General features: G+C 50.8%; 1 protein-coding gene across 6 annotated transcripts in view; it reads right to left on the reverse strand.

Annotated features, from left to right (window-relative positions):
• The window catches only part of TTC7B (tetratricopeptide repeat domain 7B), a 254,815-nt gene that overhangs the window by 38,500 nt on the left and 200,943 nt on the right, over window positions 1-15,372 (reverse strand). For all 6 annotated transcript variants that reach the window (XM_060620534.3, XM_060620535.3, XM_060620537.3 and 3 more), the window contains one exon: window positions 9,807-9,947. In XM_060620534.3, the coding sequence (XP_060476517.2) occupies window positions 9,807-9,947 (141 nt within the window). The remainder of the gene's footprint in view (window positions 1-9,806; window positions 9,948-15,372) is intronic.

Genomic DNA, 15,372 nt, shown 5'->3' on the forward strand with positions numbered 1-15,372 from the left:
GATGCGTTTGGGAGAGGGCCTTGGGCATGCTCGCGGTGGCCCTTCAGAGCCCCCTCTGCCCCAGGCCTTGTCTCTCGGATGCCTGAGTTCTTGGCTTGCTCTTGCAGGCACGTCGCAGGGCTCTGCCTCTGCCACGGGGAGGCCAGCAGTTTGGGATGGGCGAATTTACCTGAGCCGTGATGTTAGGGAATCTAACCGAGACTAGATGCCAAGCCACATTCTCAGATTCCACTTCCTTAAGTAAGTGAGCTGGCAGTTTGCTCTCCACTTGCCAGAACTCAGGAGCTAAAGGGTGTTTCGTACTTTCCTAAAGCCTCCAGCATATGACCAGACTTGTTTTCTCCCTCTAAACTATGAGCGACTCCCAGCCACAGCCATCTCTGCATTCCTTAGCACAGGCTCTAGCGTTTAGCAGGTGTTCAAAGTGCAGTCTGAAGATTAGCGAATGCTCAGTGAAGGCCAGAGATGGGCCATTTCTGGGGCACAGGTCAATGAAGCAAGTTGAGGGTCAGAGAAGCAACAGCAAACAGTTTCCCTGACCCTTCACCGATGGCTAAATTCAAGTTTAAAAAAAAAAAAAATGAACAAAGGGCCTTGTGAGCTTATGTAAGAGATGGTAAGAGTCTGCACCAAAGGAACAGCAAGACAGAATGAAGCTGGCTCCCGGAACCGAGAGCTTGTCAGGTCCTACGAGAATGCACTTGAACCATGCAGGGCAGGCTCTGAGAGGTCACTCTCTGATGGGGTCCCAGGCACAGAGATTCTGTGCTGGTTGCTGGCAGCTGACAGCCTCTAACTGGAGGTAAGGGGTTGCTCAGGGTCATGGACACTTTCCACCTTTCTGAGAGCTCACACTGAGCTCTGACAGTCCCCTTTGGAATCACTTGGTTTGTCCTTGTCATTCTGTTGCTGCGGAACATGTTGGAAATAAAATCCCCTCTCTGCTTGCAAACTTCCCATGGTTCCCTACTGCAGGTGAATGTAACCGAATGTTTTTTGTTTTGTTTTGTTTTAATTTTTATTTTTAGTTTAGAGACAGCGTGCATGAGGGAGAAGAGCACAGAGATAGGGAGAGAGAGAGAGAGAGAGAGAGAGAGAGAGAGAGAGAGAGAGAGAGAGAGAGGGAGAATCTCAAGCAGGTTCCATGCTCAGTGCGGAGCCTGACATGGGGCTCGATCCCATGACCCTGGGATCATGACCTGAGCCAAAATCAACAGTCAGATACTCAACCGACTGAGCCACCCAGGTGCCCCTCTAACCCAATTGTTTTTGCTCAGCGTTCAAAATTAGGGCCCTGCCACCTTTCCGACTGCCTCCCGTGATGTTTAGTTCACGGTCTCACCCCCACACCTCTGCTTGTGCTGTTCCTTCTGCCCCAAATGCCCTCCCCGAGTGGCCATCTGTGAAGACTCCTGGGTCTCAGCCCCAGTGCACTTCAGCTGCACTTGCCTTCCCTAGACACCCCCAGGGAAGCCACCTCTCACACTCCTGTTCTTCCAGTGCCTTGAGTGTGCTCTGGGAAGCACGCACCCCAGTCCACCTTGTCCCATGAGATCTGTGTGTGTGCTCGCTTTCCCACTAGAGGCTGTTGTCCTGGGCGGCCAGTCGAGCTTCTCTGCCTTGGCGTTGAACCATGCCTTGCGTGGAGGGCCTTCTGAAATCACTTTGCTGAACCATCTATGGGTGTTATCTGAAAGAGCTAAGCTCTGCGTGTAAGCCTGAGGACTGTTTCTTCCTCAAGGTGAAGAGCTGTTCCTGGTTGGGGGACCCAGTGTAGATGCACTCACAGTCTCCCACAGGTCTGGTTTCCCCATTCATTCATTCATTCATTCATTCTTCTAACATTTGTCAAGCACCTGCTTCATGTCAACCGCTAGGTTGAGAAGTGGCTTACAACGTGCCTTCTCTGGGCTCAGGGTTGTGCATGTTGTGCACTGTGCAAAGGTGCTGGGCAGAGGGGGGCTGAAATCTAGCCTGGATCCTGGCAGGCTGTGTGCCTGCTGCAGGGCTGCATTTGCCCAGAGAGATGCAAAGTGCCTTCTCACAAATGTGCCTTCAGCTAGTTAGGCCTGTTCTCTGCGGGATAGTCTACCCGGAGGGGACACCTATTTTGGAACTCAGATAAAGGAGCAGCAGTATATGCCGGAGGCAGCTCAAGGGCGGCACCTTATCTGGGTGCTCAGATCTTCCATTCCACCTGAGGTCTGGCCGACAGGGATGCAGGAAAAGACCTGTGTGCCATCAGGTGCTCCCCAATCATACAGGTCAGGCCTGCAGGCAGGCAGGGAGCTAGGCCAGTGGGCCCCCTGACCCTCTAAAACCATTTCCTTTACCCCAAACCCTACTTCCCTGACTTGCGCTTGGAAAACAAACCTTAGCAACTTGGTTCTGGGATAGCTCCTGCACATGGGGGGCCGGGGAGTCCCCATGGTGAGCACAGGGCATCTTCCGGAAGCATCAGGTGCTCCTAGAGCACAGCACCCGGACCACTGAATTCACTCTTTCATACCAAAGTCAGCACGAGGGCCTGATGAGTTTCCTGTCACCCTTCCAAGTCATGAAGGCCCAGAGGAGGGCTGCGCCCTTATCAGCTCTCCCCAGAACTGTTCTTTACTTTTCCTCCGGGGAAGGTCAGAAGTGAAAGAAGGCAGTGATTTTGTTTGCTTGCATCGGTCCTAACCTGAGCTTCTCTGGGCCGGGCCCCAAGCTGGGCCTACAGTCCCCAGGATGAACATAGCCAGGGCCTTTCCTCCATGAAAGCTTGGCCAAATGCCTCTGTCAGGGTCTCAGCTTCCGGATCAACACTTATTTCTGAGTTTCCGAGTGGCTGTGTCAACCTGTCAGGGGGGAATGCCTCCCCCGGTGGCTTGGTAGGGGTGGCAGGACGGGCTCCTCACCCTCTAGCTGCATCGGAGACCCCTGACCCCTCCGGGCCCTGGCCCAGCTGTTCTCCTGATGCCTCAATCCTTCCCCAAAGCCCTCCGCCCCTTTGGCTGACCTTGGCTCATCATTCAAAGAGAAAACAGAAGCTGGCAAAGCAGACCTTGAGCCTTCTCTTGCCACCACATTGACAAGCCCTCTGTTGTCCTCTGTGCCTATCCACTCTGCTCCTAACTGAGGGCCAATCCCTCTGCCTGTGCCCTGGAACCCACCACTCTCTTGCTTTCTAGAGGTATTCAGACCCCCCACGTATCCTCTCTCTCTTCAGGGCAAGGAAGGTCTCAGTCTTGACGTGATCACTCCCAGCAGCAATCAACATGCTTCTGTGTCAGCCATTTGTGAAGCCCCCTAACTTGAACCCACACTCCTCCCCAGCTACCCCTCATTTCTCCCCTCTGCTGCACAGGGGTCCTTCCTGGAAGGATTAGGTACCCCGTGCCTGTCTTCGTCACCTGCCATCCACCCTGCAGCCACATCAGGAGGCTCCATCTCTGGCCCCCAAAGCCTCACCTGTCATGGCCGCCGACAACTCCCATCCGCCACGACCAACAAATGCTTCTGTCTGCACCTCTTCAACCTCCCAGCAGCACGTCCTACCAGCCGTATCCTCCTTAATAACAGTGATTTGAGGAGTTCTCAAGCGCTTGCTGCCCACTGAACACTCCCCATGCGTTATGTGGTGTAGCTGTCACAACTGCCCTCATCTTCTGTCGGAGAGCACTAGGCTACACCCAGGTGACACTGGGATTTTCACGAGCCCGACTTCAGAGCCCTTGATCGCGCCGCACAGGCCCCTTGGAAGGAAACCCTTTCAGCTGCCACAGTGCCACCTCTCCGGTTCCCCTCCTGCCTCCCTGACCTCCCCCTCCTTGCCCTCGCTTTGGCTTTTCCCCTCCCGCCACCCCAATTTTAAATGTGGGAGGGGCTTGGATCACACGCAGTCCTGTCCCTTTCCCTGCTCCCTGGACATTCTCTTCCTGGGCCTTCTTATCACTCACTCCCAAATGTCTGTTTCTAGCCAAAACCTGACGTGGAGGCTTGACTGTCCAGCTGCCCACGTGCCGTCTTCATTTGCGCATCCTCAGGCACCAGACACTTCCAAGTTCAAACACGACTCTGGTTTCCCTTCCTCCCTGACCCCCATGCATCAGTTCTCAATGCCCGCTCCCCCGCCCTGGCTTCCCATCACAGAGAACAGCGTCACCAGTCACCTGCTGACTCAGGCCCCGAACACAGAACTCTTCCCAGATTCTTCTTTTCTCCTTCTCCCCCAACTTCACACCCACCGGGGAGTCCTATGGATCCTGCTGGACAGTGCGTCTCAGGGCCCACCTCCCTCTGCCTCAGACACCGAGCCGCACCCTCTGTATTCCACTCTTTCTGTTCCCACCCGTCTGACCCTTTCACCCTCCTGCCGGAAGGCCATCGGTAGCTTTTCAATGCTTTTAGGATTAAGTTAAAGATCTTAGCATGGCTACCAGGGGCCCTGCTGGACTGTGCCTCACCTCGGGCCACGTCGTTTCTTTCTCCTTAGGCTCCAGGCCCAGGGGCCCTGCCATTTCTCCAACACTCTCCAGCACCGTCTGCAGGCCTCCCGGGTGCTGTCCTGTGCCTCCCCGCCCGTGTCCCAACCACCGCCAATCACTCCTCAGGCCTCCGGTCCCATGCCCAGACCTGCTCTGGCTCCCGGCTTGGGGCGACCTCTGTCGTCAGTTCTCATGAGAGACCAACCCTGACCCTTCATAGCACGTGGCACAATGAGAATTAATCTGTAATTGTTTTCTCTCACATCTGTCAACTCCATGAAGGCAGGGACTGTGTCTGTCTTTATGACCACTGCCCTCCTGAGCCTCACTCTGACTGTGGCCCATAAACACGTGCCGGAAGACGTTGGGCTGAACGCCTGAGCGCCCACCCGGGGTTAGAGCAGGGGTGCTGAATTCTGGCTTCTCCCCTTACTGGCCATGTAATATTAGGCAAGTGACTTGACAGCTGTGTATCCGTTTCTTCATAGGTAAAATGGGGTGATTAAGGTGTTTACACCTCAGAAGGCAATTAAGGCATATAAAGTCCTTGGAATAAAGTCTGATACCTGGACAGTGCTTGGTAAATGTTAGCTACCTGCAGGATGTAGACCATTTAGTCAAAGCCACTCCGGGCAGGAGCAGGTGCTGGTTTGCTTAATCTAGACTGGCCCTGAATGGGGCTGGCCCGACCCCCAGGTACTGAGCGTTCCCTCCTGCAGGGGCTTTCTGTGCGGTGACCCATACACCACCCGTCTGGGAGCTGGGGGCTATGTCACAGGATGACCCCTCGATCCTGCGGATGCAGCCTTTGAGAGGCTGGGAGGAGCCTGGTAAGGGGGTGGGGGTGGGGTGTAGGCTGGGCCAGGGCCAGGGAATTCGTGAGAGTATCACCGCTTTAAGTTCCCAGCAGAAATCAGAAAATCTGATCTTGCACATCTAAGAATAGCCACTAGTTTCAACTGTGAGAGCGCCAAAGTGAAAGCTATAATTATTAGTAAGTAACAAGCAGAAATTAACCACCTACCGCAAAGTCATTTTTAGCCGCCATCCCAACGTGGAAACTAAAAGATGGGCAACAAAAAGCTGCCGCCTGGTGTGGCAAAGGCTCTGGTTCAACCTGGAAGGTCTGTGAATGTGTGAGTCTCCGATGGCCAACCATCGGTTTGCATCCTAAAGAAGTACGGCTCCTAGGGAAACGGGTTTTGCGGTACAATAAGCATCACGTGCTCTAACGGAGCTCCCCTGAGTCTGTCTCATTCCGCAGTAAGACCACAGAGGCACTTATTTCCATCTGGCCTGGGTTCTCCCACAAAGGAGGGGAGATAACCCCTTCTGACCTTTACAAGATGGTGTATATACCAATGGCCCCAGAAGGTGCTTGGAACTTCTGAAAAGGAGACCATAAAAATGGGTAAATGTCATGTAAAGCCCAGATGCCATCAAGAAAAGATTGATAAATATATTTTTTAAAAATTGGCCAAAAAAAAAAAAAGACCAACGAAAACACTAACAAAATAAAAACAGGAGAAAATATTTATAGCTCATATCACAGACACAAGGCAGATTTCTTTGACACATAACATGTGCTTACAAATAAAAAAGGAAAGCTCAGTACCTAAGAAGATAAGTGAGCAGAAACCATGAACAGACGATTGAAATACCACTTTTCACCTATCAGACTGGCAGAGATCTAGAAGTCTGAGAGTTCGTCGTGTTGATAAGGATGCAGGGAAAGTGGGCCATTCACACACTGTTGGCGGGGCTATAAGTTGGTACTATTTTGTGGAAGTCAATGTGACCAAACTTATCAAAATTGAAGAGTGTATACCTTTTGGTCCATCAAGTCCATTTTTAGGAATTTATCTTACACGCAACATAGAGAGCAATAAATATTTGGAAGGATACTTACTGATGCATTGTCCGTAATGGCAAAATATTAGAAATAATCTGTTAACTAATGGAGTCATATAATGATTTATACTATGCAGCCAGGAAAAAGTCTGAGTCAGCGTTACATGTGCTGATGAGCAATGACCTCTGTGTGCGAGTGACAGCTCAGGAAAGCACACAGGGGACCTGCTAACAGAGGGTGCTGTGGGTGGGTGGCTGAGGCTCAGGGGCAGGATGGAGCCTTTTCACTCTCCATCCTTTGTACCTTTCCAGTTGTATACCAGGGGAAGGTACTCTTTATTCAAAAATGATTTAGATAAAACTGTCACGGAGGTCCCAACAAACTAAGGAACAAAATACACACAACCCATGCTGGTCAGCCACCAGGTGTCCTGGTGAAGAGCTGTTGGTCAGAGGGAAGGGTGTGAACTGGGAGCGAGTCCCACCGCTCAGGAATGGAGGGACCCTATGTGGCCAAATGTCCTTGGTCTTCCCGGATCTGTGCTCCCTGCTAGGCCATTGGCCCATTCCTTCACAGGGCAGCTGGAGGCTCTGGTGTCCAATTCATGATCTCTTTGCCATTCAAATGGACATACCAGTGGCCCATGGACCTGCTCATCCAATAGGCTGAAAATCGAAGGTTGTCTCAGAGTGACCTCACCTGCTAGCTTTGGGGGCCCCCTCACCATGGGCTCTCGTCATGAGCTCCCACTATACTCAGCTCACCAGAGAACACAATCTAGAGAGGAGAGACCCACAAATGCCACAGTAACACCATGGCTTTGGGCATTAGGCCTTGATCTAATTAGTTTCTTCCAAAGCTTGCAAAATTTACAGAATCTGGCAGTATTGCTAGGCCTGACGATGGAACCACAAATTGTCCAAGAGTCGGCATTGGGCAGGGCGGGCGGGGGCAGGGTGGTTGGTCACTGCTATCTTGCCTCTGAGAGCAGTAGAGCTCAAACCACAGATGGTAAGGTCTTACGGTTAAGTGGAAGCTGTTTTCTCAGTTCATTCTGAAGTTACCTCTCCAAAGACTATATGAATATATGATCCGATTCTAAATCTTGACTCAAAGTCATTGCTTTGAAAGAGTCAATATGGCACAGACCCCATAAGATTCTAATTTACTCAGTGCATTCACATAACATAAGCATTATGAATATTCTGTCCAGAGTTTATAAGGCAGGTATGGCATTCGTTTCCCACAGTCCAATGCCACCAACTAGTAGACTGTTTTTTTTCTAAATGTTTTTCCATTCATTTTTGAGAGAGAGAGAGAGAGAGAGGGCGCGTAGGCACGTGAGTGGGGGAGGAGCAGAGGAAGAGGGGGACAGAAGATCCAAAGCGGGCTCTGCACTGACAGCAGCGGGTCGATGCAGGGCTCAAACCCACGAACTGTGAGATCATGACCTGAGCTGAAGTGGGATGCTCAACTGACTGAGCAACTCAGGAGCTGCCCTCCCCCCCCCGCCCCCCCACCAACTTGTAGGTTATTAAAAGCCACACCTATAAACTAACCACGAGAACTTTGTTCTGTGCTGTAAGCTGTGCCGATGAGAAGTGGATATTATGTGATCACGTAAAAATTCAAGGACAGCTCTAAACTGAATCTTCGCTACCAAGTTCTTCAATGTTCTCATCAGCAGCCACAAAATTCCCTCCCAAGAGTCACGTGGGATATGCAAAAAGGAAGAGAGTCTGAATAACCGAATAAGGGGCAGCAAGCCAGCGGGAGAGGCCATTCTGGAACTCAGTGACCCTCACTCAGGTCACTGACTTTTCCAAGAAATGGGCAAGAAGAAGTGTCCCTGAAGTCAAGGAAGTTCATTCCAGCCTAGAAGGACTGCCTTCAGCTCTTCTGGTTTTTTTAGACTGTGGCCCTCCAAAATCCCAACTTTAATTCAAATTCAAAAGACACTTCTGCCCCCACACTGGCCCTGCAGGGTCAGCCAGTCTCTCCTGGCCGGCCCTGACACTGAAGCCTTCCCTCTCTGCTCTCTGGAGTCACCGCTCATCAGGCGGCAGGATGGGACAGGTGCCAGGCCCTGGACTGGGGACTGGGCTCTTCTGTGGGAGAGCTGCATTAGTGCAGAGGAAGGCATTGCTGCTGTCCCCACGCCCTGAGCGCCAGCTCATCTAGGACCCGGCGAGAGGCCACATGCTGGCAAGCGTCTGCACAGGAAGAACAATCAGCACATTCATGAATCATCCCTCTTTTGTACTTCTGCTTAGAAGAATGTAATTTGTTAATTTACGGGAGTTGTTATGGCTCAATTAAAGATGCCAACACAGAAGAGGCCGGCTGAGCTTGGCTCTGTGACCCGCCAAAGCCAGGTAGATCCGACCATGTTTCCAACAAAGGTCCGCCGATGGTTCCAAACAAGGCTCAACATCACATAATGAGCCTTGGCAAAAGACGACTAAATAGATGGACAACGGTGGGTAAGAAGTACTTTCCTCAGCCGAATCTGGCCTTCCGCTGTGCACCCCGAGGGTCTAGCCTGGGAAGGCCCAGTTGGGGGTCTCGCAGACCCAGTGATAAAACTTGAGGAACAGAAGTTACCGTCTATACCCAGATATAAATACGGAAGGAAATCTGCAGCCATCACCTACCCAGAGCCTCTGTGTGTGGGGGGGGGGGGCGCTCGTTGCTGCAATGCCTGCACGTGGGATTTATTTGGGGGATCTCCAGCTATGCGGCAGCAACCATGTGAAACTGGAGGAGGGGGGGCAATCACATCTGCCTTCTGGGCTGGTTTCCAGCCCTGTGTTTGCTGCTACCCGCCCCTGCCTCTGCGGATTAGCAGGAGTGCCAACAGAGAGGGGGCAGGGACATCGAGAGCGCTGCCCCTTCCCTGGCCGTGACGAAGACATCTGAGCCATCAACACACCCGTCCCCTCTCCCAGGGACCCCAGGATGCGCCAGGCGCCGCGCTCATCCACCCTAGGAGGCCGGTGCTATTACCCCCACTGTGCAGATGTGGACCCTGAGGGGGAGGGGTGAAGCTATTAGCTCCTGTCTACACAGCCAGTAAAGAGTAATGGACTTCCAGACTTCTGAAGCCTGGGACACCCTACTACACTGTCCCCTGCAAAGAAAGCCTGGGTGTAGCTCTGGGGTCCCTGCTGCAGCACAAACCCTACAACCGCCACCGAGATCTCCCCAGGACCCTTGACGTCCAATCAGAAAATTTCCGCTGGATGCCTGCTCTGTACCAGCCTCTGGGTCAGGGTATCGAGGCAGGGGACGGGGTGGGGAGATACACAGCAACTCGTGGTTCCTGCAAGGAAGTAGTGGCATTTTGGCGTGTGACCACAAAGGCCGTGATTTCTCCTGATGGGGGGTTGAAGGCTAAATAGGCAAGTGCCCACAGGATGCTCCGGCCTCCGGCTCAGTCGTGTGGGTGTGGGTGGTGGGAGGGCCCACGGGTAGGGGCAGGGCAGTACCTGCATGAAGCCAGATCTGCGCCAGCGTCATCCAGGGGTGTAGTGGGCCCTGCTTGGGGGCGCTGCTCTGCAGAGAAGAGGCCACTTCTGACAGTGCCTGCTCCACTCTTGAGGCTGCTACTGACGTGGCGTGGACAGAGCCTGTGAGGGGTTTCCGAGAAGACGGCATCAGAAGTCAGAGGACAGACCCGACTGACTAGTCACCCCCCCCACCCCCTCCCACACACAGACACGAGTTCAAGACGAACACACACTCCTTCCCCAGGACGTTTCTAAGTCTTATGTCCATAAAGAAATACGGACAATCATTATGGCCTTGAACCTGAGTTTCCATCCAAGGCTCTAGCTAATCTTTTAGTCAACATCCAGAGCACATGCCGTGGGAGGTGCTCCCTTGAGGAGCTCAGTCTAGGACAGCGCGAGTGTTGGGGGGGGGACAGGGGTACAGCTAGAGACACAGCTATGGCGCTCATGCGGAAACGTGGCATAAATGAAGTGCTACAAAGGAAAGTTACAAGGAACCCTGTCAGGGCCTAAACCTGGAAACTATTGTGGGCGGGGGGGGGGAATTGGTGACTGGAGGAAGAATCAGCCTTGCCTCCTAGGGATGGAGGCCGTTCTTAAGATAAACCAAGCCACTTGCCATTCCACTCCCTGGCTTTTGCAAGGCAGCTAACACCCCTGGATTTGGAACCACATTCTAGGACATGACTTAGGAGTAGGAGAGAGAGCACGCTTTCACCCTACATACAAGCAGATGTCTGTCATCAAGGCTAAGCTGAGGGAGGATGGGCTGTAGCAAAAGCACCTATGCTCAGGAGTTGCTACCTGCCTGACTCTTGGGTAAAATTTGTCCTAAAAGGCTATGGAGAGGTGTGGACCAAGCACATTCACAGGCAAAGGGAGTTGGCAAAGGAACTTCTATTCGGAAATCGATCGACTCATTCCTCTTCGTGTGGCCCTTCTATGGGTCCTGATGGCTGGAGACCATCAGGGGCTTGGTCCTCACCTCTTCCCCAAGTTCTCTCCTGGAGATGTTGTTTCAGAGCTGAGAGAAAGGGTCTCAGTTATTTCAAGGTGAAAACTTGATACTTCTATCACTGGCCACATTCTAAATTTGAATTCATCATAAAGTGTAATATGTAGATAAACATGGAACCATCAACTTATCATAAGGATTCAAACAGTGATAATATATAAAGACCAATGCTGACTACTCAAATAAACGGAGCTGGTTATACTCTAGATAAGACAAAATTGTGAGCATAAACATAATTTCTGTTGGGGCTTTGAAGTGCACCATAATTTATTCATTTTAAGAGTATTTGCAGCAATAGACTGGCCATCCGTTTTGCGTTTTGACTGTTCCAACATGAAGGAAACACAGATACCTCTAAATACACTCAAATCCTTCAGCAGGGATTTGGTGGAGGTGGCTTATGGGAGGTGGACAGAAACCAGGCCAGGAATTCACCTTCTGTGGATAATCCACACAGGGCACCCACGAGGACGAGCAAGAGGAGAGCCCCCCCCACCCCCGCCACCCCCCATGCCCTCTGTCCCGGGAAGGAAGTGAGTCCTGCAGAGTGAATGCAGCCACACAGGAGGAGGAACCGGAGGCCGAGTTAGAAGACATCAATCGATGCCATTACCATCCGGAAGACCTAATGAAGTTCAGCTAAGAACTGACTCTTGGGTAGACAAAGTGTGTCTGACTACTCAGAAATAACAAAAACAGAAAAACAAAATCTAAACAGCAAAGTGATTACACTGCTGATTTTTTTGGTCTCGTTTTGAACTTTTTTTTTTTTAATGGAAAATAAATATTTTAACTTTGAGAACAAAGATTTCATATAGTTTTCCTGAGAGTTTCAGGAGCAGCTGTCAGTTAAATAAACAAGGTTGCCATTGCTATAGTCTGACGTCACCACGGTGGCTTGCCTTCTCATTGACTGCCTTGAACAGTGGTTCTCAACCTTGGCTTCACATCAGAATTACTTGGCGGGGGGGGGGGGTATGTTTCAAAACCCATGATGTCATGGATTTTTAAACCACCCCCCACACCAACTGAGTCACTAACTCTAGGGATGGGGCTAGGCCTATTGTTAATCACCCAGGTAATTCCACCGTGCAGCTAAGACTGAGACCCACCGACCTGGAGAGACAGAAAAGCAGATGTCATTAATGTTTGGTCAAAAGAAGCCTAAAAGCATATTCTGCACACGCCAGGCAGCGAGCGTGAGTTTTCCCTGCGGCCCAAGGCTCTGGAGAACAGAGTTCCAGGAAGATCTTGTTCTTTAAAGAACATTGGTTCTCAATTCTCTTGGTCTCAGGATCCTTTTATAGACTCTGCAGAGTTATTGAGAACCCCTCAAGAGATTGTACTTATAGGGGTTATATATCTCTCTATATTTACCACACTGGAAACCAAAACTGAGAAGCGCTTCAAATGTTTGGTCATTCATTCGTTACAAAATACAACAATAAACTACTACTGAAGAAAAATTCTACACATTTTCTAGTAGGTTCTATGGTTCCCTTGCTACAAGGGACCTGTGACTTTTGGAGGGGCTAATTTTGCTCTTTGGATTCACTGTTTCATTTGGTCTGCAAACAAATTAATCAGAGCTACTGTTAAAGTTCCTTCTCTTTGTGATATCTATATAGGACCAAAGTAGCTAATTATTCACATAATAGTATGCTTCACTGTGGATAAGTTCTGGCAAATGATGACGGTAGTGATGATGAGTTTTAGTGAACATGGTGTAGCAGGCTTCAGGCACTCCCAACTAGCACTTTACATAGATTATTTCATTTAACCTTTAAACAGTTCTGTGGGGCTGCTAACAATGTTATCTGCACGGTTTAGGGGACAAAATTGAGATTTCATGAGGTTATGAACTTATCCCAAGTCATACGGCCAGTGGGTGGCAAAGCTAGGGCTTAAACAGTAATCTAACTCCAAATCTAGCCTCTAGCCTCTAAATCCAGCTCTGGAGCCACCTCCTCCAGGAAGGCTGCTGTGAGCCTTCCGTTTCTTCCCCCTGCCCCTCCCCTGTAAGAAGCTAGGCCTTGGTGCCTTGGGTCCTCGGTGCTCCTATAGCTCCCTAGGGGTGTGGCTATCACTGAGCAGACCACACCGTTTCATGTTCAAGTTAATGTAACTGTCTCCCCTCTTAGACTGTGGTTCTGGAAGATAGGAAGCGTGCATTTAGGTGCTCTCAGGGGCTAACGACGCCAAGCCCGTGAGAGATACCTGGTAAAGGCCTGTGGAACGAAAAAATGAATGAATGACTACTGTCAACAGGCACGTCACTGTCTGAAATCTGGAAGACAGTGGTTCCCTCTTTTGGGAAAGCACGTCTGTGTCCTCTAGTCTCCTTGACTAACAGTGGCTCCGAGGCCAGAACCTTCACGGTCTCAAAGGGTTTTCTCAGCATGGCTGTCATCGCCTCCAAGCACCCGGACTGCACACAAGTCACCTCACTCCGTGACTTTCTCCCATCTCTAATATAACCAAGCCATTTAAATATGGAGGGTAACGGAGGTTTCTCAGAAATATTTTTTTTTTCCCTTCCCAGTCAATCCCTTTTAACACCTGCTTCACAAGGGCAGAGACCCTTCACGTCCTAAACCAGGGATGGATATTAGAGCCTTCAGATATGTACTAATAATAGGTGACTGGTAACAATGGCAACATTATCTAATAGTTAACACCCACTATTCCTGGCAATAACACCATCAATCAGATTCCTCCATTGGATTAGAATTTGGAGGAAAAAAATAAATAAACACGATTATGAATCAGAATGGATGTATCTGATTAAAGAAAATAACCAAAACAGCCTGTATCTTACTGTCTCATGGGACTAAAACGGTAAGTGCCAAAATAGATACGATATCAAAATAGATTTGGATTTATGTAGGTACACAACTAGAAATGCTAGTTCTAACCAACACTTTTTTTTAAAGCAACCACTCTCCTTCTCACCAAAGTAAAAGTATTCCCACAGCATACGTGGGGGTGGAAGGGATTATTACCCTCAGAGAAATGGACAAATTGAGGCTTAAAAAAGGAATCAGACGGAGGAAGGAATGGAAGACATATTTCTAATTTGAAATCCAAGACTCTGGAGGAATCAGCTCCCATATAATCAGGTTCCACAGGTAAGCCAGGGAGGCCGGCTGCTGTACATCTCTTATTTAGCACAGGAATTCGAGACGTGCTTATCACTGTCCTAACCTTGCAAGCTGAGCAGCTGTGGTGCTCCACCCAGTCCCCCAGCCACAGGGCACGAGGCCCTGAAAAGCCACCGCAAAACCTAACTGAACCGAGAGCTGACACAGGCAGGTGAGAATGTGCCCTAAAACCTGGTCCAGGTTCTGTGACCTAATCGTCCAAATGGTCCAGAGGGGGTGGGGGGTGGGGATCAGATGCCCTGGAGCTGAGATCTGTATTTTCTCAAGCCAACTGCTCTCTCTTCCCTGCCACCAAGATGCCCCCAAAGAAAATATGATCTTGGGCACCTCTTACGAAGGCAAAGTGTCCCCTGATGAACTGTTCTGATCCCTACATCCCGGGTTGTCATCGGGGTTCTCCTTGGACCACCCTGTGTGTGGGGATGGGGGGAGGGGACGGCAACAGAGTGGCCCCGGGGAACTGAAGTGGACAGGCATCTCCCCACGGCTGAGAGGACTCAGGACCGAGGCCACTGACCTCAGGAAGCCGTGAGTCCAAGCTCTGAACCCCTCTGCTGACCCATGCTGCTATCATGTGCTGAAAACCCTGTTGAGAAACGCTGCCACAGACAGGACACTGGGAACAGCCAGCTCAAGTTGCTTGTGCAGCTGCAGCCTTTACGAAAATCCTTTTTCCAAAGCACGCTACACCTGTGGTCGACATCACACAGCCCTCCAACGTGGCAGCTGTATGCGAACCCCATCTGACCGTTCAAAGGGATCCCGAAGGCAACCGTTTTGTTAAGCAAAAGGCACGACGAATGACGTGGCTTGGTTATGTTCAATGAGGCGTTATTTTCACAAGCGTGGTCACTGAATGCATGGCCTATATTTATATTCCAGCTGTCCTTCTGACTGTTCTGGTGGCATTAGGTAAGCGGCTATGGTCTGAAGGGTGTGTCCCTCCCTCTCCCCTCCTATCTTCTCAGCGTGTAGCAGATAAACTGGGTCTGAGAAGGAACCCTGCCCCCCTAGTGACTAGGCAAGCATCAAAGTCCAGGAACAAGGGACAGGTGTTACACTGCGTGCAACGAAACTCGCTTATCGGAGAGTCAGTAGACACAGCTCGCGTGTGTTTGCTTGGGATCCGGGCTGCTCTCTGCTTCGCGGCCCCAGAATCAACTCAGATGCCTCACGTGTATGAATATGGAGAGAGTGATGGAGCATGTGGCTGTGCCCCAGGTCCCCTCTCTCTGCTGGTCACCCACATTCTCCCTAACGCTACAGTGGCAGATACCTGGCCTCCCCACAGTTTTTCTGAAAAGAAACAGAGCCACTCCAGTAGTGGGCACGCAGAAATCCTCCACGGCTGATGAACCCCTCTACT

This window comes from Panthera onca, chromosome B3 (genome assembly GCF_046562875.1).
Source record: "Panthera onca isolate mPanOnc1 chromosome B3, mPanOnc1 haplotype 2, whole genome shotgun sequence".
NCBI classification, from domain to species: Eukaryota; Metazoa; Chordata; class Mammalia; order Carnivora; family Felidae; genus Panthera; species Panthera onca.